Source organism: Pteropus medius, unplaced genomic scaffold (genome assembly GCF_902729225.1).
Source record: "Pteropus medius unplaced genomic scaffold, Ma_sr-lr_union100, whole genome shotgun sequence".
Classification (NCBI taxonomy): Eukaryota; Metazoa; Chordata; class Mammalia; order Chiroptera; family Pteropodidae; genus Pteropus; species Pteropus medius.
This window is the reverse complement of record NW_024349224.1, coordinates 1,655,879-1,683,181: the sequence shown is the minus strand read 5'-3', so window position 1 is coordinate 1,683,181 and position 27,303 is coordinate 1,655,879. Positions and strand designations below refer to the sequence as shown.

Genomic DNA, 27,303 nt, shown 5'->3' with positions numbered 1-27,303 from the left:
GCTAGGGCGCCTATTCCCCCGCCCCACCCCCTGCTGGTCCCCGCCACATCTCACCCCGGCCTGATGGCCACCGCCTCCCACAGCCTACAAACCAGCGCCGTCGCCAAACTCCGCAGCCTCGCCGCAAACCGCCTCGCCCCTCACCCGGCTCTGTGACCTCGGGCCTCTGCGCACACCCCGCCCTCATCCCGGCATGCACCTGCAGGGGCTCGGATGCCTCTTCCTCCCGAACGTTCCCTCCTCACTGGAAGCCCTCGTTACACCCCCTCGGCTCTCTGCTCTTCCTGCAAGAACTCGTGAAAACTAGGCATTATGGTTTCGTGGCCTGACACTATTAATTCTTCTCAACGTCTGTTTCTCCCGAATCTGAGGGCAAGCTTCGTGAGCACAGAAACTCCACCTGCCGCGTTCACCAGCGTCGCTCGGTGCCTGGAACCGTGCCTGGTACACGGTGTGCGCCCGGGGAGGGCACGTGTCTCCCATCCTCCCCAGCGTGTCCCACGTCACCTCGCCCCTACTTAAGATCCAAGGGACAGCCTGAGAACTGAACGACTCATCAAACAGGAATAAGTGGAGCCCCGGGAAGAGTATGACAGGGCGTGACAAAAACACACCCACGTGAGCTCTAAGGCCTTGTGGATGCATTGAATCACCCCCGCTCGGGTCGGGGGGCTCTGGGGCGAACCCACACGTCCCCTGTCCTCTACGGGCAGGTGCTCAGGCCGTCCTAGGCTTATTTGACAGGGCACCACCCCCATCATCTCTCCCCCTGCAGTGGCAGGGCCTCCTGGTGACCCCCCAAGGGCAGGGCCCCTCCACAGCTAAGGAGAGGCTTTGGCACATTCGGCCCCTTCCCCGCCAGCCCAGGAGGGAAGAACAAAGCACTTCCCAGTTCAAGGATGAGGAGAGAGGCTCAGAGAGCACCTCCCTCACCTGTCCTGGTGAGCTCCTCAGACAGCGCTCAGCGCGGGCCCCCAAACCCCGAAGGCTGCTGTCCTGTTGCTCCAGCAGCCCCAGAGAGGACTCAGGGGGACGTGGCCTCCCGACCTCGCTCCCCCAGCCCTGGTGACAGAGTTGCAAAAACTTGTTGATGCGGCTTAGTACATGGAACAAAGGTCCCCTCTCCCTGCCCCAGACAATCCTATCAGACAAACAGAAGGCAAAGGCTCCGTGCTCGCCCGCCCACCTCTCCGCTGCAGCTTCCAGGAGTCTCGGGCCTACGGCCACCGGGTCCTGTCCTGAGAGGCGCCTTTGTCCCTCTGGCTGGGCAGAGGGCATGGGAGGAAAGGGCCCGGAGTGCTCTCTGCCACCCAGGCTGGCAGGCATAAAAGCAAGGGGCACTGGGCTCTGTCTGAGAGGGACACGCCTCAGGGCGGAGGGCTGGGGGGGGTGACCACACGCGGGAGGGTGGACACAGGGCTCTTTGTGAATGGACAGAGCAGAAAAAGGGAAGGGAGTGGCAGGGAGATGGCAGAGACACCAAGGGCAGCTGATGCCCTGCTGAGCAGCCCACAGGAATTCCTGTCCCAGTTTCCGGGAACGTTCCGGAACATGTCCTAAGAAAGCTCTAAGAACAACTGTTTTCCCAGGCGAGGGAAACTGGATCCCCACGCAGGCGCTGGGCGAAGGGATCGGGCAAAAATAAACAGGAAAAACATATCAACGCAGGAGATGAGAAAAACAGGCAGAGGCCCAGTCTCAGCGGGGACGGGAGAGAGACTATCATATCACTTGCACATCAACAGGGGCCAAATTCCAGGGCCCCCTCCCTAGGGAGACAGAGGCTGGGCGTGGGCTCCCAATAGAGAGGCCCAAAGGCTGGGTGACAGGAAGGAACACAATGAAATAGGGGGTGGGGGTGGCTCCGTCAGCACGAAGGAAGCCACCAAAAGGGGGCCAGAGGCACCTCACAGCACCTCCCTTCCTCGACAATGGACTGCCAGTTCCTGGACAGGTGACGCGGGGACAAGCGGGGGGCTGCGGACAGGCAAGAAGGTTGCACAAGGCTGGTCACGGGATGACAGCTGCTCTGATGGGGGTTCGGCTGGGGAAGCCAGCTCCCAGGTGCAAAGCCCAAACCCAGCCCAAGGCAGGCACTGTGCCTACGGTGCCCAGGCCACCAGACGTGGCGTGACCCCCCTCGGCCGGGCAAACAAGAGGCGATCAGAGCAGGGACGAGAGGGCAACACGATTTTTCCTTCACTCTGCACATCGGCCACCCACACACACCCCCTCACTCACGCACACGCATAACCCGAGGCCCAGGCCCAGGCCACACGCTCATTCCACACCCTCCGGGACCTGGCAGGTCGGGGCCTCACCTAGGCTGTTCCCGCCGCAAGCCTGCAGGATCCGCCGGGCTCGCTCCTTAGCATCTTCTGGGAAGCTGGGGCTACCCAACAGGTTCGGGTAGGTGCACAGAGCTATCACCTGGGGGGACAGAGGTGCAGGCTGGGCTCCCGGGACGGGCATGAAGGACCCCGGGCAGGAGACGGCGTGACAATTCCTCTGAGGGCCGGCAGGCCAATCCTCTGCAGCAGACTGGGTGCCTAGTGAGTGACCTGGGCTTGGGGCCCGAGGACGGGGACCACGAGAGGAGTTGGGGAACAGAAGGAGGCTGCTACTCAGCCCCGGGCCCCAAGTCTTCCATAAAAGACAGCGGCTGACACCCCCAAGGCCACAAGAGCCAGGGGTCTCCTGAGCAGGGGGCTGGGACCGAGCAGGCAGGTGCACCCTGGCTGGCTGGACAGCGGACCCCCTCCCGACTCACAGCCATGGTCCACCTTCCTCCACAGCCCCTCTCTCCTCCCTCACCATCGCCCCCTCTCCTGGCCAGAAGTGCAGATGGGGTCAGCTTCCTCACCTCTGTGGCAGAAAGGCATCCACATCTCACAAATTAAGAGGATTAAGCAAGGAGATGCTTGCAGAAGTTCTGGGAAACCCCAGCTCACGGGCAGGTCTAAGCTGGCAGCTCAGGAGCTGTGCCAGGGGGCTGGGGCTTATGGCTCTGTCACCAGCTGGGTGACCTCAGGTGAGTGCCAGCTTCTCGGAGCCCGGCTTTTCTTCCTTTATACAATGGCCAGTGACTCAGCCTGCCCTTCCCCCAGGGACACCTATGGAGGCTAGAGGTGGCTAGTACCAGGTGGGAGAGGCTGGGCCTGCCAGGGCTGGTGGCAGGGCTGGACTGGGGCATGTGCCCACCGGCCAGAAAAGGTTGAGGCGACAGGGGCCTATTCACACCCGGGGCCCCAGCGTGTGTGGGGAATTTCTGAGAAAGGCACTTTGGGCCTCATCCCTTCAAAGCGGCGTGCTTCTGGGACATCCGGGGCCCCTGAGCCCCTGCCACCCCCACCTCCCTGGCAGAGCCATGCTGCTCGGCCTGAGACACTTCCCATCCCGGGCCTAGCTCGGGGCCTCTGACGTTCACCGGCAGCTGGCAGGCCCCTGAGGTCGGCAGCAGTGGCCACGGGAAGGAGACGCAGCGCCAGCCTTGGTTCTCCCCCTGCCCCCACCCTGTGTGAACTCCCCGAGGGGCTGCAGGCTGAGGCCCCCAGCCCCACGCCCCTCACCCAGGGCAGAGCAGGGTAGAGGGATCTCAGGTGTTCAGCTGCCCTGCCTGCCCCAACCTGCAAACCTTAACTACATACAAGGACCATATTTTGCTTCAAAAGAGACCCCATCGCTGTGAGAAAAAGCTTTCGCCACGCTGGTGACTGGCCCTGTCCAGGAGCCCCTGTGGAATTGTCCCCCTCCTGCCCAACACTCCCACAGTTTGAGCTCAGGCAGCATCTCTGCGGTCGATGCTCAAGCTGAAACATTGACACCTGCCTCGTGGAAACCTCGGGAGTGAGCTGGGTTGCATCGGCAAGGCGGCCAGGAGGCAGCAGCTGCCGAGTCGCCCACCCCACGCTCTCCCGCGGGGCCGGGGGTGAGGCTGCCCACTCATCACCTCCTCAGGGCTGCCCGGGGTCCTCCATGGCCGTGCTGCATGCACTGGCAAGTGGCAGAGGCACCACTCAAACCCAGGTGTCTCACTTGGGAAGCCGGATCCGGACCCCACACACTGCCTCCCAGCCCACCGAGCCTCTGCCTCTGCCACCCACCTCTCCAGGGCCCTCACTGACCAAGCTCCAAGCTCGGCATGCAGGACCGAGCTCCAGGGACGAGCCTCGGACACTACAGCAACCCCAAAATGGGTTTAAGAATCTCAGACAGCTTTGGAAGAGGAGGAGGCTGAGGGCGAGAACCAGGGCCGACAGGCACTGGCGGGCGCTGCTACTTCATGGGCAGCTCCCTGTGGGACTCCGGTGGCTGCTGTGTCCTGGACAGGTAGGAGGCGGAGGTGAGAGGAGCCTCCGTTCCCTGCTCTCCCAACAGCCTCTGCTCCCAACGGCCAGCTCACCTGTCGGAGGAAGGTGATGGGTTGCTGCCCCATGGCCTGGGCGTCCCCGATGTTGGCACGGATGACCTCGGTGAATGGCTTTTTGACACCCTGAGCAGAGAGGAGGCAACAGTTGGTTACTCAAGACACCTTCAGAGCCAGAAACAGGAGGCCGAGCAGTGAACCCTCAAGGGATTACGAAGCAGCCCTATTTTGGGCCTTACCAGGTGTCCCACAATGACTGCCTCAGAGAGATGTCCAAAAGAGGCTCTTGGGACAAATGTGGTGTTTGGGGGGCGGGGTCAGCAGCAGCAGATGACGACAGTCAGCGAGAAGCTCCCTCGACCCCCGGCTCCCCGTCCCCAAGTGCAGCTCCACCTCTACAGACCTAGATAGATGGCCGGGGGCACTGCGGACACCCCTCCCAGAAGACACCCATCAGCAGGGACCTGTCACGGTCACTCCCTGGCAACCTTGGCTTCGCAGAATGAAGAATGTGAGCTGATTACATTAAAAAAAAAAAGCATCAGGGAAGAAAAGACTGACTGACTAAAGAACAAATGTGAAGCCACTGCCCAAGCACAGGAAAGATCCCAGAGAGCAGAGGGACCCAGAGACCCCGGTGACGACATCGCTGGGGAGGTGACGAGGACACCCCGGCTGCTGCAGAGGAGAAAACGTGGTTTGCACGGAGGACTGTGGGAGTGTGGAAATGTGGGAATGCCACCCGGCTCCCTGATAAATCCAAAATTAGCCACTGGAAGAATCAGAAGCCACAGCAGGCTCAGGACCTGCCCGGGCGGCTGAAAGGGTTACGTGAGAGACAAACAGTATGTAAGCGCTTGGGCTCGATCAAGTACAAACAACCTCGTCTTACAAAGCTGGACCAGGGACGAGGTCACGAGGGTCACGGTGGAGGGAGGAGGCGGGGCGCGGTGGCCTGGCAAGGCGGGGGCAGTGCCAAGGGGAGGCCTGGGTAAAAGCCGGGCCACCTTCCCAATCCCCGCGACGCCCTAAATACAGATTTAAAGACACAACCCGTCGTTTTAACACTGCACCTGTCCTCCATCTCACACGAGGTATGAATAAGAGCGACTTTGGAAAACTCAGAAAACCCCTTTTTAATCCGTAATGCACACACGCCTTACACGAAAACCAGGGCTTAGGGAAAGGGCGCAGCCACTCGACGGGTTCTCCTGGCCCTTCCCTGTTTGCCACCCCTAAGCCCCTCCCCCGCAGAAGTTCTCTAGCTCCTTCCAGAACGAGGAGACATGGGGGGCTGAAGAGGGTGCCCCAGAAATAGCCCTGGATCTTCACAAACAGGGCCTGATAAATCTCCCCACACTATGTTTCTGGGTGGGGGGGGAAAGCCCTCTGATTCCCCCATGCCCTTCTGCCCAGTTCCTCAGTATGGAAAGATGTCCCAGGGGGCACAGAGAAGGCGCCAAGAGGTCCTGAGGATGAAGACAGGGGAGGGGCGGTGCTGGACCCGGGCCATGGGGAGAGGAGGCAACCCAGACACCTGGCCTCTGGGCTAGCCCCACCGGCGGGAGCCAAGAAGGCTGGTGGTAGAGTGACCCAGGCCACTGTGTGCGGAGGGGCGGGCCTGACACACGCTCATCAGCCTGGCTGAATCACCACGGCCCGAGACCTGGCCGCCTGGCCAGGCAGGTGACTTCCCCGGTGTGGACACGGGCCATTCTTCGGTAGGGAGTAAATCTGTTCACAGCCGAGGGCCAGGAGCCAAAGTACAGCTGTGGGCCCCCGGCCGGCCCGACGCAGGTAGAGAATGCTGAGACAGGACCCTGGGGGTTCCAGGCCCTCCCCGCACACTGCTCAGTCAACTCAGGGCCTGTGACAAGGAGCCAGGAACACCGAGCTCCTTTCTTGGGTCTGGTGCCCGCAGACCCCAGACGCTTGGCCATGATGGATGAGCTGGGGGTGGGCGGGAAGTGGGCTCCCTCGAATGACAGGGGCCAGCCTGTCCAGCCAAGGACCGCCACACAGAGGAGCCCGCTCTGGGCACTGAGGTCTGCCAGGGAGCCCACAGCCACTCGTCCGGGCCCGGCAGGCACAGCTACTGGTGACCTCGCCTCGGCCTTGCCCCCAGGAGCAAGTTGGCACATAGCATCCCAGTTCCTCTCGGGGTCCCAGCACCCACGTGTCTAATCCACCTGCACACGTCCCACCCAGAGCTGCCTCCCTGTGAGGCACTGAGGTGAGTTCTGACCCGGGGGGCTCCAGCCCATGAAGGGGTCAGAGGAACAGCCCCCAGGCTCCGGAGGTGGCAGGTTTCGGAAAGTTATTAGTGGGGAAGAGGAAAAAGTCACAGGCCCAGCGCCATATGGAAAGTCAAGGGGACGATGGATGATTCTAACAGGAACGTGGCATTTCCTAGAGCAAGGGAAGGCTCTTGTCATTTCATGCGACATGTGGGTGGGAAGCCTTACTAAGAAGGTTCCTCCCCAGAAAGCCTCCCTCTCATTCAACAAATACTTATGATCGCCCATGCCCCGTGATGAGTAAGCATGACGGGAGAGGCCACCGCCGTCAGAGCCCAGGCTAGTAAGGATCAGAAGCCGGCAGGGGAAGGGAGAGAGGGTATGGCCGGTCCCAGGCCAGGGACGCCAGGAGAAAAGACCCAGGTGATGGCGGGAAGCCGGGGGCAGGCAGGAAGCACTGGAAAGCTCCACGAGGAGGCCCCAGCGACAACCCCAACTAGTCCCCACGGTCCCTGAAAACAGGTACATTTCACAGCTGAGGCACCAAGTCTTGGCCCTGGATCCACCCCTGACCATTATGGAAAGACAAGCAAAGCTGGAGGACTCTGTGCTGAAGCCACACCCACCCATGACCAGGAGGGAGCTCCAGGGGAGCTCTGCGCACCAGAGCAGGGAAAGCTGGCTGCAGGCGCGGGACTCTGGGGGGTCTGTGGGTGGGCCCACCACACGCAGAGATTAGCAGGGCAGAAGCAGGCACGGAAGCTGAATGAGCTCCAAACTGGAAAATTCACAACGGCGAGGCTACGGCCAGGCAGGAAAGGGCAGATCCTGCAGAGCACGTCCCCAGACCCAGAGACTCAGGGGAGGACAGGAAAGAGGGGCGCTGGGCACCCCTTCTCCCCAGGCAACTCTCATGAGCTTGAGAACCAAGACTTCAGAGTTCTCACTGGCTTCTAGTCCCAAGCGTCATCACTAACATCTCAAACTAGTCATTAGGAGAAATAAATTGCCCCCATTTTGCAGAGGAATATACTGAGGCCAAGGAGCTGGGGACTCGTAAGAGGCTCCCGACCCAGAAAGGCAAAGCCCAGGAAGAGGCGCGTGGTGACCTGAGCAGGGTGGGCAGGTGGAGGGCTCCATTAGAAGCCTCCATTACACATTTCATTTTTAAAGTAGCATCTAAATGCTAAAGAAAATGGCCAGTGAGATCTCAGCCCCTGCGCCTGGCACACCCAGGGTTTCCAAGCTTAGTCCCTAGCTTACGGTGACCACGGGCTCCCCACGGCACCTCCCGTGTGCCCCGCTGGACGTGTGCCCCGCTGGATGCAGCGCACCCTGACGTTAAGGGCAGCGAACTGTTTTCCCCACTGGGTGCCCTTTTACAAAGAATCGAAGCCACGCCCCTTGGCCTCCCCCAGCAAAGCCAGGGGAGTAGGCTGAGGAAGAACTGACAGCCCATGAAGGGGTCAGAGGAACAGCCCCCAGGTTCCGGAGGTGGCAGGTTCAGGTCTTTTCTGAAACTCCCATTGATTGCAGCTTATTTTTAAGCGCTGCTGCCGGTGAACGCGAGTCTCCGAAAAGCTTCGGCTTCTTTCCTTGGAGCTACTGTCGAGGAGAAACGGCCAGAGAGCGGTGGTCGCTTTCACGCCCACCTGGCTGGCCGACCACCCCGCCTCCTTCGGCCTCCACTGGGCATTTTCCACTCTTATCACAGAGAGGAGAGGACTTGGGCTCCCCCGGCGAGCCGCCCCAAAGTCAAACATCGGGGCCACGTGTCCAGCCACAGAGCGGGCACTGTTTGCAAAGCACCTGGGGAACGCTTCCCCGTGGCAGGATAATGGACTGGGACCGCCTCAGCTTCCCCAGGACACCTCCAGGTGGCCAAGGAGGCACGGAAGTCAGATCGGAGGGGAACCCTGGGTCCACCGGGCCACCTCTGTCCTTTTATAGGTGAGGAGATGAGATTCGCCCCGTCACCCTCCCCCCACAAATCTTTGCCCACCCCTCTCTAACCAAATCGAACCCCTTCTAACATCGGTCCAGTTTTGATCACTACAGTTCAAAGCAGAGGTCGAAAATCCAAAGCTAAGCGCAGCCAGGTCCCTCGCCCTCCCCCCTGGAGAAGACTGGGGAGATGGGGGTGGCATTCTCACAAGGGCGCTGTTCAAGCCAACACAGGGCAGAGGCTGTCCCCTGAACGGAAGGCTCGAGCGAGGCTGTGCAGGGTTGGCCCGGGGCCCAGGCCTCCAGCCCTGACAGCAGGAGCCTGAGATCCAGCAAAGGGAACAATGAACGAGAAGGGATGAGCCTGAGTGACAGCACCGGAGACCATAGGTGGACAGAAGGAACGTCACGACTGACTCAGGAGTAGGACAGCGGGGCACCCAGCCCAGAAATCACAGGGCGTTTCTGGCCCAAATGACCAAGACGTTTGTTTCCTGCAGTCACTGAACCATAGCCTGCTGGAACTCCTTGGTTCCCCGAGACTTCACACCCAACCAAACTTGGCCCCTTAAAGTCCCGAGCCCCACACGCAAGTCTCATTTATCCTCCAATCCCCTTCCCCAAATGCCCCACATGCCCTTCTATCTTTGCTCACAGCCCCTGATCTCACATTTTCTCTGCCTGCTAAAAAAGTCCCACCGATCCTTAAAGACCGCCAGAGGACAGGCTCAGGGCCAGAACAAGAGCAGGCACCGCCCCGGCAGCACACAGCACCCCTTTCTGTCCTAACCATCCACGTACTTCACGGAGTCCACACTGAAGCTGGTATTTAGTCTGAACCCCAGCCAGCTCTGGAACCAGAGGAATCAGCTGGAAAGTGACAAACCGGGAACAAGTCAATCTCGGTTTTGTTCTAACAGAGACACCGTTGTCTCAAGGAGGGCTGGCTCCAGCCTGCCAGACATCCCCAAGAAGCAGGGCAGCAAAAATCTGTGTCCTCTGCCCCGGGCCCACCTCCAGGCCAGGGAGGCTCGGAAGCTGAGCCAGCCTTCCAGGCCAAGCTTTAAACTTAGCTCTGAAAGGAGTCAGAGGCAGACACTGGACTCTGACTTGTCCAGCTCACTGCTTTTGAGTCTGCAGAATTGGGTTGTCCCAACAAAGGTCACGGCAGGCCATGAGCTCATTAAATCCCCAAAGTCCCCGTGTGAATGTGGACCAAGTGTCATGGTCCCGCCACGGCTTCTTCCCATGCATTCATGTGACCAACTCACTGAGACATCCGGTTCTGGTGCCTCTGAGAGCGAGGGCACCTGTCCCTACCCCATCCCCATTCGGTGTGGGGACCATCTTGGGCAAGACCTTCAACTAGCTATCTTGAACTCTTCATCAGTTCTTACAAATCTTAGGGGTGTTTACTGTCTCGACGTTGCCCTCTTGACTCTACCTCCAGAAGTCCACCCAGATTGGAACTCTGGTGTCCTCCGAGGGCATCCCAACCCCACCGCGGCCACCCTGGTTGTAAGGAGGCAGAAATCACTCCTGGGTGTGTGTCGCTTTACACACAGCTGTGAACGCAAGCCAAGACCCAGCCAGCTGGCCGCCAACACGAAGAAGCTACCACGGCCGCAAAGGCCCAGACGGCCCACTGCCCGGCTGCCCGCTGGGTTGGCGGGGCGACCGTGTCCTCAGACAGAACAAAATGCGGCCACCAGCCGGGGTTCCAGAGAAGTCCTACGGGAAGGATCCGTGCGGGACCCTCCTGGGTGCCCCCGCTTTTCTCAGGGGAATATGACCCAAACGCTCTCAGACGCAGAAAGAAAAAGCTTCGGGAACAAGTCTAGGCGACCTCCCTCCCGCCGCTCAGGTCCCGCACCCCGACCCCCGTCCGCCACTCCTCCATTTTGCCTTCTCCAAAGCACTTAGGCACTTCGCGAAAGTCTCCCGTTTACCTCTCCACTGCTGGCGGCCGTCCTCCCTCCTTCCCCGCGTGGACCTCGGTCCCACGCGGGCAGGCCGGCCACCTAACACGCAGCGCCTGGCACTAAGCGAGCCGCGCCCGGGGGCGCGAAGCCGGATGCCGGGCACCGGTGGGCGAGGGGTGGGCAGAGGGCGTCCTGTCGCTTATGTCCGGCCTGGCCGAACGCAGGGGGCCGGCCGCGGCGGAGGGCAGCGGCCGGGGTCCCCCACGGGCGCCCCCTCGCCCGCCCGCCCGGCGCGCGCGCTCACCCGCTGCAGCTCCAGCTCCAGCTCGCCGGCCTTGAGCACGATGGGCCCGCGCACCGCGTACTCCACCGCCTTCACCTGCGGGTTCATGGACTCCAGCGTCAGGATGCGCTCGTGCCGGCCCCGCGCCGGCCGCACTTGCAGCACCGCCGAGGCCTCGGCGGCCGCGCTGCTCCAGCTGCGGTGCCACGGGCCGGGGCTGTGCGGGCCGCAGCCCCGCCGGACCAGCGCCGCCGCCCGCTGCATCGCGCGCCCGCCCGGAGACACCCTGGCACGAAAAGAGAAAGAACGAGCACGTCGCGCACAGCCGAAGGCGGGCACCCGTCCCCGCGCCCCCACGCCCGGCCGAGGGCTCCTGCGGCCAGCGCCGCCAGCCCGGCCCCGCGGCTGGGCGCCCAGCCCCCCGGCCCCCGGCCCCCGGCGCCCCGGACCCTCCGCCGCGCCGCTGCAGAGCCGACGCGCCGCACACGGGGGCTTTGCAAGAGCTTTGCCTAACGCATGGACGCAAAGTGCCTGTCGCCACCTGGCCACCCTCGCCGGCCCGGCTAGCGCGCACGCGGAGAGCAGCCCTCCGGCTCCGCCGCCCGCGCCCGCATCCCGGCGCGCGGCGCCGGCACCGCCGGGTCCCCCGCGCCCGCACACCCACCGCCGGCGAGCCCGCCCCGCGCTGCCCGCTGCCTCCTGGGCTTTGTGGTTCCCCCGCCCGTCTCCCGCGCAGGTGTGGGGCCGGGCCGACTACAGGTCCCATTGTGCCGCGCGCCGGCCTGACGGGGGGCTGGGCAGGAGGCGGGAGCCCGAGTCTGGCTCCGCCCCGCGCGGGGCGGGCCCTTTGTCCCCTCAGAGGCGCGAGCGGCGGGCAGTCTCGGCGGGGGCCGGCCGGGGGCCGGGCAGTGGCCGTCCTATCAGCCTTCTGCGAATTTAGAGCTATTTGCGGCTTCCCCTTGGAGGCGCGTTTCGCTCCCTCCCCCCAGCACCTGCAAGGACGCAGGCTGAGGGATGGTGCAGTCCTGCCCCCGAGTTTCATCATCCAGGGCCCGACGGCGGCGGCGGCGGCGGCGTGCGGCGGGGGCGGGTAGGATGTGGGAGTCAGGAGTCTGGGACTTGACGGCCGTTCTTACTCGTGCTGAACGTGCCCTTCCTCGTTGGCAAACGGAGATCTGCACCTGCAGGGGTTCCCGGCACATAGTAGGCACTCAGGAAATGTTTCTCAAAGAATGAACGCTCAGGACAGGGGTAGCTATCATTTTGGGCAAAGGCATCTACGGGCAAAGGCGTCCTGGCTCAACCAGAGAGAGAACAGAGCAAGACGGAATGGAAGACGCCTGGTTGGAGACGCTGACGTCCACGGGATAAGCCACTCGCCTCTCTGAGCCTCAGAGTCTCATCTGCAAGGTACACTGCATTAAACGACTTCTAGGATCCCTCCCCTTCTTGGAAGCTCTGTGTCTAGGTGTTTTCAGGCAGAAAAACATCCCAGAGCTCCCTCACCCCAACAAACACACACGCTCACGTTAGATCTGTGAAAGTAGGGGGCAGAAGGTGCTTCAAAAACACAGCAGTATAGGGGCGAAAAGGTACTAGAAAAATCTAGATTTGAATATGGGTGTCCATAGCCACTTCCCGCTTGGCTATGAGCACATCGCTTAGCCTTTGTAAGCCTCGTTTTCTCATCTGTAAAATGGGGTGACACCCTTGCCTCATGCGGCTGAGGGGAAAGTTCATTGAGTTAACTCTGTAAAAGCCAGGCGTTTGGAACCTAGTGGGTGGCTGTCATTCCCCCTTGTCAAGAGAGTGTCATAAACTGATTTCCAGTGAAGCGGGACAGGGGATGAGAGACCAACAAGACCGAAGATCTGAGTATTGCGGTGCTGGCAAACTGCGTGGCCCACTCAGAGCCCTGGGCTGTTATCTGAGCTTCTCGTTGCTGGTTCCGCCCCCCAGCACCTGTGTCCACACCATCTCCCTCCCAGCCTCTGTCTCAGTGGCCACGTATTCAGGGAAAGATTATCCCCCAGGGAGCTGAGTCTCTCTAAGGACTCTGCTGCCTTCAATGTCATGTTCTCACCGCTCTGCCCAGTTGGGGCGACACACAGCCAGCCACACACTACCCCCACCCCACCTCTAAACACGCTTATCCTTGACCTGCTTATGACATAAGCACAGTCCCTCACTGTTCACCCAAGGGTCAGTGCACTTCCCGCCATCTCGACCCGTGACCAGAAGGGACAGGGAGCTGGGAGGGAGAGGTGAGTACACATTCATTTATGCACCTGGGAACGACAATGCCCAGAACACAGCCCATCTGCATGGGCTCTCACGTCGTCATTGTAGAAAACGGGCCAGTGTCCCCACAGTGGCTTTCGCCAACCTGTCACGATTGCGCGAGAAGAACACTGCCTCGCTCTCTTGTGAACCACACTTTCCAATTTGCAAAGCACCTACTTGCCTTTCGCTGCACTTGAACCTGACAGATGTCAGTGAAGTAGAAAGGGCAGGCATTGTCCCCATTTTACAGATGAGGCTCAAAGAGGTTAAGTGAGTCTTTCAGGTGGCGCAGTTCCGTGCGGAGCAGGAGCTGTGCTGTGGCCCATATGTATAGGGACCAGCTTGTCCCTGGATTGGGAATTCTGAGCTGCCCCTAGGCCTGGCAGGATGACATAGGATAGCTGTAGGGTCAGGAGAGTTGTGACCTCACCCGTTGAGGGAGAACTTGCCTTCAACTCAAGGGGTGTAGTCAGCAGGCGGCCCATGCTCGTCAGTGCCATCGGATTCTGCCTCACCTGCACAGAGGCACCTTGCGTGAGGCCGCCATCACCCCCTACCTGGAGAAGTCTTTGCTCAGTGCCCGGGCAAGGCTTGGACAGGCTGAAGCGCTGTTTGCCCCACGGCTTCCCCGCGAGGCGGGCCGAGGATCTGGTCGGACTGCAAATGTTTTCTTTCCTGCCCGATCCTGCTTCCTCCCACTTCCTCTTATAGGAGCCGGTCCCTAATGTGCACCCTGCCCCTCCGGCTTCCTCTCAGTCTCAGTGGTAAGGCAGAGAGCACCCCAGGCCAGGGACCGCTGAAGGCTGGAAGGTCTCAGGAGCTCCAAGAAGGCTAGAGTGACCGCAGGGCAGACAAGGAGGATGGGGCAGAGAGACAGGCGTCAGAGGTGAGCGGTGTCAGGACAGAGGCCAGGTCCCGAATGTGAGAATTTTGGTCTTCATCCTAAGAAAAATTGGAAGCCTCTGGAAGGCTTAAAGTAGGGGAGTGACATGATCACAGTGATGTGTGAAATTCTGCTGCATGGAGGCTGGATCGGAGGGGGCAGTGGGGGTGCAGGAGGATGAACTGTGATATCGACAAGGTGCAGTGCTGGCCTGGACTAGGGTGCACTAGGGTGTGGGTGATGGGTAGTGGGCAGGCTCTCCTGCGTCCCTAGAACCTGACCTGCTACCTGGCACACAAGTTCTCAGTAAGTGTTTATCAAATGAATGAATGAATGAATAATGAATGAATGAATGAAGTAGGGTCTGTAAGGTCCATACTTTTGAGTGTTTTTAGTCCAGCAGGAGACGGGCAGTATGGTAAGGGAGTGAGTCCCCAGGGGTGCAGAGCAGCCAGTCCTCGGGGTCATGAGGGCCACCCCACTCAGCAGGGGGGGATAAAGGACATTCGTAAATAACCACAGAGCAGGACAGAAAGAGGAGCAGATGGGTACTATGGGGCTGCAGGGAGGGACGGATGACTCCCCAGAATGTCAAATCACGTTCAGGCTGGGTGCTTGGGTGACTCCAGGACACCTGGGGAGCCGAGAAGAAGTTAGCGCCCTCAGTGATCAAACGCCTTGGCTAAGGGGCCTGGGCAGCCACTCTCGGTGTGTTCAAGGGCCCCCTGAGTGTTTGCTTCCAGACCTGCTGGTTCTGGAGCTGCGGGGTTGGCTTGGCCCGGCGCTTCTCTTTCATCAGAACTCAGGTGCAGTGAACTTGGGGAACCACAGGCGTGGGGCAAGCCTGCGGGGGGGCGGGGGTATCCAGATCTGAGAGGTCTGAATTCTGGTTCCAAATTTGCCGCTAGTCTGATGTGTGTGTGACCTGACGTGTGATGAGAGAACTAGCTGCATTTCCACCTGATTTCTGAGTTTCTGGCTCTTTTGAGAGCTTGAAGACGTTCTGTCCTCCCCTTCCAGCCCAGCTGGCTCCCCCAGGCACAGCTGCCGCCTCTGCTCACGGCGTCTCGGTTTCCTTCCCTGTCGGGAGGTGAGGACAGTGTCCACCTCCGAGGGGTGCTGACAATTAAAATGGTGTTCTAAAAATGTGTTTTCCTGATGGATATTTGGGTAGATTAAAAGATCTGATCATTTTTAATGGTGCGTATCTTGGAGTGGTGGGATTTTTGATGACTCGTTTTTCTTTTGCTTAATCTGGTATCGGTATCTTGAAAAACAATGATAAAAAAGAAAATTAGCTTTAAAAATACGAGCTCAGACCATGGGATCCAGCACTTCCGCTTCTGGGTATATATACGGAGGAATTGAACGTATTTGTACACTCACGGTCACAGCAGCGTCATTCACAGAGCCAATGGGTAGAAAGAACCCAACTGTGCATCGACAGATGAATAGATAAACACAATGTGGATAAACAAAATATAATGGCATATTACTCAGCCTATCAAAGTCAGGAAATTCTGACACATGCTAAAACGCAGATGAACCTTAAAGACCTTATGCTAAGTGAAAAGGACAGAGATTGTATGATTTCGCTTCTATAAGAGGTACTTAGAAGAGGCAAATTCATAGACAGAAATGTGACTAGGTTACCAAGGGCTGGGAGACAGGTGGAATGGACAGTAAGTGTTTAATGAATGGGGGACAGAGTTTGGGATGATGAGAAAGTTCTGGACATGGGGGAGGGGGATGATTGCGTAACAATGTAAATGTACTTAATGCAGCCGAACCGTACACTTGAAAATGCTCAAAACGGTCGATTCGATGTTATGTATATTTTACCATAATAAGAAAAAATAATAACAAAGATTTCCTGTGTAACCTAAGAAAATTTTGAAAAAGGAAACAATGTAAATTTTAGAATGCTTATGGCTTTGTTTCAGAGGTGGCTACTGAGCTGACTCTGGGGGGTAAGGAGGCATTTGCTCTCCCGTTCTGTCTGTCTGTCTGTCTCTGTCTCTGTCTCTGTGTCTCTCCATCTCTCCCTCCCTCCCTCCTCCACCCGTCAGCTCCCATCCCTGCCCCTCATGTATCCCTTTCTACATAAGGGCGTCATATTTTAAAAAGTCAGGCTTGAGTTTTTAGGGTAAAGTTAAGGGGGTTTCATGGAAACATCACGTGTTCTGAGTCTCTTCAAAGCAAATTAATTGCGTCTCTAACAAGCAAATATTAGGTGAGTGAGCCAATAGCCAGGACACATGTATCCGGTAAGCTTTGAAGATGACATGCAAAGTGAGTTAAAGATAAACTCATGATCCAAAACCAGGCTAGACACGGGCGACTGGCACATTCGACCTAAGTGTAATTTGTGGTGATCGAAACCGAATAAAGCGGTATTTGTAGGTCGGCATTGCATTGGTGACATTTCAAAACACCAGCAGGCACACTGTGGCCTTGGCAGCCGACCTGACAAAGTGCAGGAAGTTCTGGAGAGTGGGGGTGGCGGGGAGAAAGCACGTGTCTACCTTCAGGAGCGGGTACAGCCTCTTCCATTTGGTGTATGTTGTCCCCGACCCCTGATTTCTCGCTTCCCCGTCTAGCAGGCACATGAGGACTCTGACATGAGCTCTGCCATACAGGACATTTGGGAAGGAGTTCAGAAACGGCCCAGGCCACTAGCAGAAAAATCCTCGGCAGCCCACTCAGTGACTGCAGCTGTTCAGTGCCCTGCAGCCCAGACAAAATGGTAAGCAAGGCTCAAATCAATATTTCCAGCCGCTTCGCCCCGGCTTTTTCCAGATAGTGTCTTGAGGAGGTGACGTAATCTTTCAATCAGAGAAGCTTGCAAATACTTTCGGGCCCTAGGAACTTGGGAGAAAAACAATATTTATGCAGTCCCGTGAGCCCTTATGCTTTGTAGTTCTCATTTACTCATTCAAGTTTTTAATTCTAGTTTGGATTCATTCTTCAGACCCCTCTGTGCTATAAGAAAGGAAATCTCTTCCCGATTTTGTGCCTGGAGAAACAGGCACAGATGTTTGCCTAGAACATTATCTCTGATTTGGGTTTAACTCAAGGCTGGCCTGGCACTAAGCTTTCTTTAGTCCTAGTAATATTATTAAAATTACAGCGAATATTTATTAAGCAGTTTTAACGTGTTGGCACTGTGCTGAGCGCGTTACTGCATCACCTCGGATCGGCCCTGCCATGTCTTTGCTGCTGTGATCCCCATTACACTGATGGGAAAACTGAGGTTCGGAGAGATTGGGGTACTCATCAGGATCACCTGGCTGGTAAGTGGCAGAGCTGAGACTTGAACTTAGGATCTCAAAGGTTATTTATTAAAGGCTCAGTCCCACAGAAGTTCCCCCACTTCCGATGCCAGCCACAAGTGGAGTCCCCAAGCTCCCCGCCCTTCTGCCCAGACCACTCCAAACTCAAGGGTTCCCATGTCCCCTGACTCAGATTCAGTAATTCTCTAGAATGACTCATAGACCTTGGGAAATTGCTACACTTATGAGATGACACTTTGTTATAAGGGATACCACTCAGGAGAGGCCAAAAGGCAGAGACGCGCAGGGCAAGGAACAGTGGGGGCCGGTGACACGGGCCCTCTCTGGGCGTGCCACCATCACGGCACTTTGATATGTCCATCCACCCACAAGCGCCCTGAGCCGCCTAGTTCCAGTTTTTCTCAAGACTTCATTACGCAGACAGGACCCATTCTGTCACTGACCATGGGTCATTGAACTCAATCTCTAGACTCACTGACCTCCCGGGAGTTTGGAGGGGGAAGCCCAAAGCTTCCAAACCCCCAATCTCAGCAGGGCCAGCCCCTCCCTAGAAAGTATCTAAGGGCTCCTTTGAGCCACCTTGTCAACATGAACGCAGATAGGGCTAAAAGGGCCTTGTCACAGATAACAAAAGACACTCCTATCACTCTGGAAATTCCCAGGGTTTTAGGAGCTTTGTGCCTGGAACTGGGGACAAAGACCAAATCTACCTTTTATTATATCTGAACAGCCTATAGTTGAATCCTGTTTTTTCAAAGCCGTTCTGCCATCTATATCTTTTGATTGGGGAGTTTAATCCATTTACATTTAAAGTAATCGCTGATAAGAAAAGAATTACCGTTGCCATGTTGTTACTTGTTTTCTGGTACGTTCTATAGGCTTTTTTGCCGGGGTTTATTGAGATCTAATTGACATAGGACATTGTGTATGTGATTTGATACAAGCCCTACAGGATGATTTGATACAAGCACGTATTGTAAAATCGTTACCACGCTGAAGCTAGCTAGGACGTCGGTCACCTCTCATAGTGTGTCTTAGCGACTTTCAAGTATACAATAGTGTCGTTAACTGTAGTTCCCATGCCGTACATTATATATTTTCTTTGTGGTTTCCACAGGGATTACATATAACAACCTATTTTCTTTTTTCGTTCTTTGTTTTTAATTTTAAAACTTTTTGTTTCCACCCTGCAGTATACGTACATTCACTTTTATTTTCTTCCTGGTTTAGTTCCATTTCTAAAGTACCTCTTATTTCTACCTCATTTTTCCTGAGTTTTATCTTTTAACTGCCATGTTTTTCTAGCTCTAATTTATGTTCATCTCGGCAATCTCACATCTGCCGAAATGACTCCGGCTAGTTTTGAAAAACTAGTTTACACCTTGCTCCAGCTTTGTCGGGGGGAACTTGGTCAGTCAGCTTTGGGCGTCCATGTTCTGTCTGTTGCTCCAGCCCCTTCGAGTCTCATCAGAGCCCCCTCGTCCTCACCTGGTATTGGAGGCAAACGGAACCCCTGTTAACTTCACCGCTTTGCTCAAATCAGCCCACTCTGCCTCCCCTCCAATACCGTTTTGCCAGCCCATCAGACGCCATGTTTCTGCCCTTTGCTTTTGGCACAAATGTGGATATCACGCAGATCTCGCAGTGTGTGCGGTGATAGTCCTCACTCTCTCGTATTTTGGGGTTTTGGAGGACACCTTATCATGTGGCCTTGCTGTGGATGTTGTCCATAGAGTTTGGGTTTACCATGTAGTCGCTCTGTCTGGTTTTGCTTGTTTGTCTGTTGTTTTGCTTTTCATGGGGAGAGGATTCAGAGAGATTAGAAAACTGTGCCACTTCTGTGTCTATCCAGAACTGTTAGGGAAGGGAAAAGAGCCAGGAGAGCTCAGGAAGCGAATTATTACAGTTGCTCCCGTGGCCAGGCCAGGACCGCGTGCCGTGTACTTGAACCAGGGCTAGGTGGGGGTAGGAGGGGGTGCTCGCAGGAAGCAAGCATTCACGTTTTTGAATTCTCTACCAAAGAAGCAGAAATACAACAAATGTTTCCTATGTTTCATCTGAGGGGGTTCCGCTACTTTTTACAAAAGGTATGCTGACACTCATAATGAACCTTATCTATTTTAAAGTGAATTTTTGATTTTACGAATAACTTACATATATGTTCCTTTATGAGAGATGAACTCATAGATAAGGCTGAAGTCCTCTTCGGCCCTCCTCCTCACCAAGCCAGGTCCGCTGGCTGTTTTCCGATGCCTGGCTGACTCTGTCCTGTCTTCAACTAACTCCTGGTCCATGACCCTTTTCCCTGCTGAGAGAACATTGAAAGGCATTGTAACATTAAGCAGAGTTACATGTAAGTATGACGGCGAATCCACTAATAGCCATTTCGGGGGGTGATCTGTGCTGTTGTCCTTTTTGTACAAAAGTGTAAAACCTGAGAACAGCTGAGGATTTCAGAAACGTGGCTCTTTGCCTGTTCTGTGTGGTGAGGCCTCAAGTCACGGCTTCCTTTTTGAACAGTGAGCTTCTTGTTCTCGCACAGCTTTGGTAACTGATGGGCTTTTTGGCTCAGCTTTCACAAGCTTTATTGAGATCGTTTTAATTAGGATGCGTTATGATTCAAGTTGCAGAAAACGCTACTCATGTTCACTTTTAAAAAAGGACGTGTGGGCTCCTGGAACCAAGCAGTATGATGATATTTGACACTTCGGGGTTCAAATCGGGTCGCGGCAATCAGGTCAACTTCTTGCCAACTCCAGGGTCTCCGGTTACATTGTGTGGCACGAGCCCAACACCGCGCGTCTTGGCGATGCCCCGAGTCCTGTGCCAGGGTCCCTCCGTTCCTGTCTCTCTGTTCACTTCTGCGTGGCAGGCTCCCTTCATACAGTGAATGGGCTGTGCTAGCTCATCTCTCCACCTTCCCCGTCACCAACACCAGGAGAGAATAGAGGATCTCTTTCTCTCAGAAGCACCGGGAAAAGCCCCGTCTTGACTCATCGGTCTGACTGGGTCACAGACCCAGCCTGGAGCCGACCACTGGGATCACGGGAACACTGATGTGCCCATGGCCAAGGTTAGCAGCTTCTCCAGAAGCTCCCGAAGAAACAGTGAGGGAAGAGGGGGCCAGGCACGGTTAACAGAGTGCGGCTGTGACGAGGGACAGCTCCACCTGGCTTGGATGGCACCTCCTCTTCTGAGGCAGCACGTCACAGTAGTCGAGAGCCACGCGACCTTAGTCTAATATTGGCTTTACCGTTTAAGGGCTGTCTGTCTGAACTTGGGCCGGTTACCACGCCTCTTTGGGCCTCGGTGTCCTCCTCTGAAAAGTGGGGGATGATAGCACACCCCCATGAGATTGCTGCGGCGTGAAATCGACCAAGTATGCATAAGACACTTAGAACAGTAGTTGGCGTGGGTCGAGGTCTACGTAAAAGTCTTTGCCATTGTCGCAGGTGTATCGATCCTGAGGACAGAATAGGAAAATGCTCCACGTGGCAAATAGCGAGTGAAGGGCAGGGGTCCTTCGGCCTTAGGCTGTGAGATACAGTGACTTGGAGTGACGCTTTCATCAGCTCATTGGCTCGTCCTTCCTTGCAAGGGACGGGAGGCTCCCGGGTTCCACACATCTGTGTGCGGGCGTGAGGACGTGACTGTGGAAGGCCACGAGGGACAACCCGTTGTGAGATTCGATTCATATTGTTCCGGGACTTTAGACGCTGATTCGTGATTTCACTGCCAGCCTGGGGACCAGCCGCTGCTTCGATCTGTGACGCGACACACCGATTTACTTACAGACCGCTTATCACGGCCATTCCACGAATGACCCGGGGACCACTAGAGGAGAGACTGGGGACTGTGATGGAACTTTCTTCCCAGTGAAGTGTAAACTGTCCTTAGGAATTAGAGCTGTCTTAATAAATCCCAGGTCTCAAACGTGGTAATTAAGAGAAGCCTGAAACGCCACAGAGGCTTGAATTCCAGGGCTTCCGTTCGAACCCCCAAACGTCGGACCCCCGCCTGTGTCCTGGCCTGGCATCTGACTGCCCTCACAGCCTCCTCCACCCCTGTCTTAGTAACAGTCTCAGACCCTGGCAGCAAATGGCACGCGAAGCCGAGCACATTTTATTCTACACAGACGGGATTATATAAATCTTCCCGTTTTAAAGTAATTTCCTTCGCCCTTTATTTCTTTTGTGTGGTTGTAGGAGTCTGCTTGGATTCCTAATGAGCCATATCCCTGGCTGGCTTTATCCTGTTTTAAGAAAAATCTGTCGATTCCATTGACTTTCATCCGGGTGTTCACATATTTATTGAGGACCTACTCTGTGGCAGCCGCCCCGCCAAATGTTGATGTAATTAGACAGCTTCCTCTTAACCTCTTCAGCTAGTTTTTTGTTCAAAAAATTCTACTTTGGATTCCTCCCCCTCCTCTTCCTCCGCCCTTCTCCCGCCCCCCGTCTTTCTGTTTCCCTCTCTCTCTAGAAGGGCACTGATTTAGGCGAAAGACCTAGTTTCTGCATGGCTCCCCCTGATCCGCAGGGTTTCTGCAGGGAGACTGCAGCCTTCGGGTCCCCCAGAATGCACCAGGTTATGTCACCTTCCTCGTTTTCCAACACGTTTCTGAGGGCACCCTTCTCCTCTCCTCGTCTGGCCTCTGCCTTCTCATTTTTCTAAAGTTAGGTCAACATCGTGGCCTTCGGGGACGCTTTCTCGGGTCCCTGTGGTTTAGGTATTTCTCCCCCAGGCTTCCTTGAGTTTACTGTTCTTGGAGAAAGCCTCACGGTTGGCCCGTGCTCGTTGATTTCCTTGCCTGTCTCTGTCACCAGGGGAGAAGCCAGGCAGGAGCCTTGTCTGATTGGACTTACCATCCCCAGTGTCTAAGAGACGAGTGTCGAATGAATGAGTGGCACATATTTACTGTGTACCTACTATGTGCCAGTCACTGTACGAAGCTCTAGGGACACCAAAATCTAGTCTCTTTGACGATCGTAATCTAGTGGAAAGATACACGCTAGGTTAATAATCACATGTCGCTGTGCCATCTTGGACTGATGAGAGCTTTGAAGAAAAGGAATAAGACGTTAGGAGACTGTGTGACGGGAGGACCCAAGGGTCGGATAAGCAGGACTCTTACCTGGGCAGACTTAGTACACAGGACCCAGGGATCAGCCCGGAGACTGAAATCCACCCCAGAGGGCAGGGAAAGGCCAGAGAAAGAGGCTGGTGCCTCCAGTCTGGTAATTAATAAACCTTATTAATAGAAAACTACATACGAGGCAGGTCTGGGGCAAGCGCAAGACGAAATAGATCACCGTGCCACTTGGTGGGGGCGCAGAATCATACAGCATGAGGGATGGTCACGGGTACTGGTGCGTGGATGCCCCCAGATACAGGAAATGTACGTGTTCCACAAGGCAGGGACAACAGCCCGCTCCAGCACAAAGCAGGAGGCAGGGAGGGGGTGCCGATTTACGTCAGAATGAACGTCACTTACGATCAGACGGTCGCTAAGGGCAGTTTGCAGAAAGCAACCTCCATTTGGGCCTGGGTCCAGCTCGTGGGACGGTGGTGACATTGTGTAGCCGTCTCTCTCCACAGGTAGGAAAGGAGAGGCAGAGCTGGACATGAGTTCAGGTGGGTGGTCCTCAGGTGTGCCAGCTGCCTGGTTGCCATGGGTATCTGCTTACTGTCCTTGTCCTGTGTCCCTTCTTCAGGTGACGGTGCCCTGATTTTTTTTCTGTTGGGGAGCCAAGCCTTCCTTATTCTCATCCTGACCTATATTTCTTTCTAGCAATGGACACTTCACCTAACCAAATAATTATGTCATCTCTCAGGTCTCCTCCCGTGTATTAGTTTAGGGACGAATTTGGACCCAAATCAAGTCTGGGAGTCTTGGCAGAATTATGAAGAAAGACATGTATTTCTTTTAGCATTTGGGAGTTTGTGCTCAAGAGAGAAGGGGAGAATCGATACAGACAAATAGAATCCTGATGATTTTTTTTCAGCACCTAGATCCAGCTATGCCTGAAACTCACGTGGATATAAGTGTCTAAATTCATATATATGGCTTTTAAAGTCATTGACTAAACAGTTCTCTCATTTTTTTTATCTGACTTAAGCTCATTTTCACTGGGATTCAGTTGCTTGCAACTAAGTGTCTTTATTAATACATTGATTTTAACTAATGTCACTCGTTTGCTAAATCCCAAGGGGATAGGGGAGACCAGCTCAAGCATTTAGCAAGGGGGAGGCCCAGTCCAAACACCAATATTTCCTGCACCAGGAGGGAGTTCCCCTAAGCCTCCGTATTCTGGGCCTCTTCCCCTGAGCCCCAGACCCGTGGTGCATCCGTGTTTGATTGCCTAGCAACAGATGCACTGAGGGATGGCCAGTAGAGGGAGATACAAATAGGAACCTTCCTAGCCCTGGCTGGGCAGGGAGGCCCTCGTACCCCACGTACCCCACGTGCTGGGAAACCACAAGCTGCTTCGTGCTGGAGGAACGTGGGGCAGGCCTGATTGGAGAGTGGAGAGCTGGCTTTTCTGGACTGCGAAACTTGAACCTGCTGAGACTGTCAGTGGCTTCCACGAGTAACAGCACTGGCGGTCACGGCTGCCATCTAGTGTCAGATGTCAACTTTTGCAAGTTGTTTCCAGCTGGAAGGCCTTTTGAGGGCCCATTGGAGGAGGTCATTACCTCTGCCTTCCCATTGGCAAGAACCTCAGAATCAGAATTTTGATATTATCTCTCATTTAGCTTATTATTCAAACGGCCGCAGAGCCAAACTGGCTGGATGGGGGGAAAGGGGAGTCATTCTACAACCTTCACCTTGTGTCTCATTCCAAACCTCTAGGTGCTATGAATTAGATGGATAGATGAATGATAGATGATAGGTAAATGATGGATAGATATGATAGATGATAGGTAAATAGATAGGATAGATAGATAGTAGATAATAGAAAGTTTTTAAGTTCTGTAATAGTCATACTATTACACACTCCAAAGGGGTGAGTGGGGAGAGGTTAATGACAGAGCCCCTCCCAAAGGGAAGGGACCCTGCGAAACAACCAGGGACGGAGGGTGGGGGGTGGGGAGTGTGCCGGAGTTAGCCACCGGAGGAAGCAGCTGCCACCCACCGGCCTGATGGCGCAAAAAGAGGGGAGGCCCCCGCAGGAGCTGCTGCGTGGGAGAGGGCCCCCTGCCAGGTGCGTGGCCCCAGCTGCTGGCTCTTGGTCGGGTCCCGAGCAGCACACCGGAAGAGGAGGAGTCAGCTGTAGGAGACTTGCTAAGGAAGCGCCAGGGCAGGTGGCAAGTGGAGTGGGAGAAGCAGGGCCGAGAGGGCGAGGAAGCCCCGAGAGCTGTGGTGTGGGACAGAGCCCTGGAGGGTAGCTGCAGTCTGATCCCGAAGGACAACCTTGGTGGGGCTGGGCTCCCTCTCGCAAGGTCTGGCGTTGAGCCCCTGCTCAGGTCGGGGAAGGGGCGGAAGGAGGGGACTAACTAAGCCCTCTGGACCTTCCACTGCCGGGTTAGGGCCACGCGCTGATGCCAGGCCCTGGGAGCACGGCTTGAGCACAGCCGAAGGTGCTGGGCGTGAGAAGAGCACCCTGAAAAATCCGTGTAAAGGGATCCAAACGGATCTGGTGCCGCAAGGACACCTGCCTCGAGTGGGGATGGCAGCCAGTAAAACGCGGTGCGGCTGTCAGTTGACTGCTGACCGAGGAAGACGCTAGATGGAGTTTGGAGTAAAAGAGGTTTATTAGGGGACGGGGTGACGCCAGGGAAAGAGAAAGGGGGAGCCTGGGAACACAGCCAGGTCTGGCCTTGTCCCGCAGGAGCGCTGGAGCAGGCTGCCCATCAGAAGAGTCGTGCCCTAGGCCCCTAGAACCCCTCGCTGTGTCTCCTGAGGGTGGGACAGCAGGAGTCTCTGCAGCTAAATGGCAAGTTCTCACAGTCTTTCTCACCATCTTATAGAGTTGAGCCAGTTTTCTGTGCCGCGCTCGCAAGTTCTCTGCCAACGCTTGCACTCGCCACCCTCAGGGGCACACACACTGGCCAGAAGCAGCGAGTTTTGTGGGGGTGAGGTGTGGGCAGCACTGGGGTGCCTGTGGGTGGTATCAGGGTCCCTGTGGGCGGCATGGGGGTCCCGGTGGGCCAGTTCGAGCGCTCTGTAGGCAAGGCCTCTTCAGCGGTTTGTGGGTGGCCGTCTGATGGAGTCCAGAAAGCAGTTAGTAGGACTCACTGCCTTTGATGCATTCCAAGGCCCCACCCCCACCCCTCCCACCCTACCCCGACCCACCCACGGTCTTCCGGATGGGCTGGGAAAGAGATGGGCCTCTTTGGCACTGTCCCACATAGCTGGGGAAGCTGGACTCTCATTTACATGCTCCCCTTTCTGCTGTGGGAGAAGCTGCAGGCCGAAGGTGGCCTCTCCTGGCACTAGGCTGCGCTGTCCTGTAAGAGGGAGACACAAGGACAGTGAAACTTCCTCTTCCTCTCTTCAACACATCCGATCTCCCGGATTTTATTTTTTTTTTCCCCAAGGATGCGCTAGAACTTCTGCACTGGACTCCCACAAAGGTACTCTCATTTGTGGGTGTTGTCAAAATCAAGTTTTCTTTGAGGGGCAGATGGTAGAAAACCTAGCCTAACCTACCATCTTGCTGCTCTGTGGTTTTATTACTCATATTGAATGGCTTTTCTATGTTGAACCATCCTGCAATCTGGGAATAAATCTCACTTGGTCACGATGTATAAACCTTATAATATGTTGCCGAATTTGGGTTGCTAGTATTTTATGGAGGCTCTTTGGATCTTGATATTTTAATGGAAGGAAAGAACGCAACATGTGACAGTTAAGACTGGAGAATAAAAATTAAAGTCAGAAAGTTGGAAGAACAGATTTTACATACTGTTATTTTTCATATTTTAATAATTATCAATGAAAGAGACAATGAACTTGACATTGCACATCTGTGAAAAATTATAATTCAATATTTTACAAATGTAATAGAACAGTGTGGATTATACAATCCCTGAAAAGAAGATCCCCACCTAGGAAAATGATGGATCTGAAAACTATTTATTTCATTGAAAAATATTTAAAATTTTAATATTTACTCTATGGGATAAATTGTTGGACCTAGCCACTTATGACAATTGAATATGAATTTTGAAAATACATCATCATTTCGTTTGGGATAAAGCTTAAGAATGAACCATGAAATTACTGAAATTGCTTCAAAATCTTTCCTTCCATTCCCATTAACATACCTACCATGATGTGAGTGGTAAAGGGGCTATGAAATAGATCTGACAAGCTGTGTGTGGGCAGGGGGAAGCCACATGGCAGGCCTGATAAGCTCAGTGACTAAAAGTAACCACATGAGTTGGTCTGATGACAAATTCCTAACTGGGCAGGTCAACAGCAGATAGTCAATCCCAAGCCCATAGCTTCCTTAGCAAAGGTCAGCCTTTACCTTAAGTGGGCCCGTCCATTGTTCTTGTGCATCTGGGATAACTGGCCTTTGAAATGTCAGAGTCATTGTCTTTTCCAGACCACTAGGAGGCACAACCTGCAGCACCAGAGCATGACCACAGAACCCTCACTGTGATCTGATTGCCCGAATACCATCTCTGTGTGCTGTAAATATTAACTATCCTGTACCCACCCATGTGAAAGAAGTGTGTTTCTCCATTTGCTTTTTATCTAATCCTAGAGATTTCCCCATTTTGCTTTCTCCCGCCTCCTTAATCTACCACCAATGGATTTCATGTACCTTCCTTGGGTTTTCTCCTATGATTCTAAGTATGTAAAAGGAACTGCAAAACTGTCATTTTCTAGAGCAGTGGTCCCTAACCTTTCTGGCACCAGGGACTGGTGCTCCAATGAGGATCTAACACGCGATGATCTGAGGCGGAGCTGAGGCGGTGATGCTAGCGCTGGGGAGCGGCTGCAGATACAGATGGAGCTTCACTGGCTCAGGTGCTGCTCACCTCCTTCTGTGCAGCCTGGATGCTAACAGGCCACGGACGGGTACCGGTCCATGGTCTGGGGGTCTGGGAATCCTTGCTCTGGAACATTTTCTCAATCTG

The 27,303-nt window shown here is 55.3% G+C and overlaps 1 protein-coding gene and 1 long non-coding RNA gene across 9 annotated transcripts in view; one reads left to right on the top strand and one right to left on the bottom strand.

Annotated features, from left to right (window-relative positions):
* Positions 1 to 11,370, bottom strand: part of GPT2 (glutamic--pyruvic transaminase 2) — a 29,624-nt gene extending 18,254 nt beyond the window's left edge. For 3 of the 7 annotated variants that reach the window (XM_039880794.1, XM_039880793.1, XM_039880789.1), the window contains exons 1-3: positions 10,774 to 11,003; positions 4,403 to 4,492; positions 2,322 to 2,430 (exon numbers count right to left, since the gene is read on the bottom strand). In XM_039880794.1, coding sequence (XP_039736728.1) covers positions 2,322 to 2,430; positions 4,403 to 4,492; positions 10,774 to 10,860 — 286 coding nt within the window. In that variant the 5' untranslated portion in view covers positions 10,861 to 11,003. Of the gene's footprint in view, positions 1 to 2,321; positions 2,431 to 4,402; positions 4,493 to 4,605; positions 4,885 to 10,773; positions 11,039 to 11,201 lie in introns of those variants that run through there. The other 4 variants (XM_039880792.1, XM_039880791.1, XM_039880790.1 and 1 more) reach the window with 4 other exon arrangements.
* Positions 11,371 to 11,624: 254 nt separating this feature from the next.
* Positions 11,625 to 27,303, top strand: part of LOC120617233 (uncharacterized) — a 30,066-nt gene continuing 14,387 nt past the window's right edge. The window contains exons 1-2 of one of the 2 annotated variants that reach the window (XR_005656835.1): positions 11,625 to 12,162; positions 16,522 to 16,664. This is a non-coding gene — a long non-coding RNA (uncharacterized LOC120617233). Of the gene's footprint in view, positions 12,163 to 16,518; positions 16,665 to 27,303 lie in introns of both variants that reach the window. The other variant, XR_005656834.1, reaches the window with a different exon arrangement.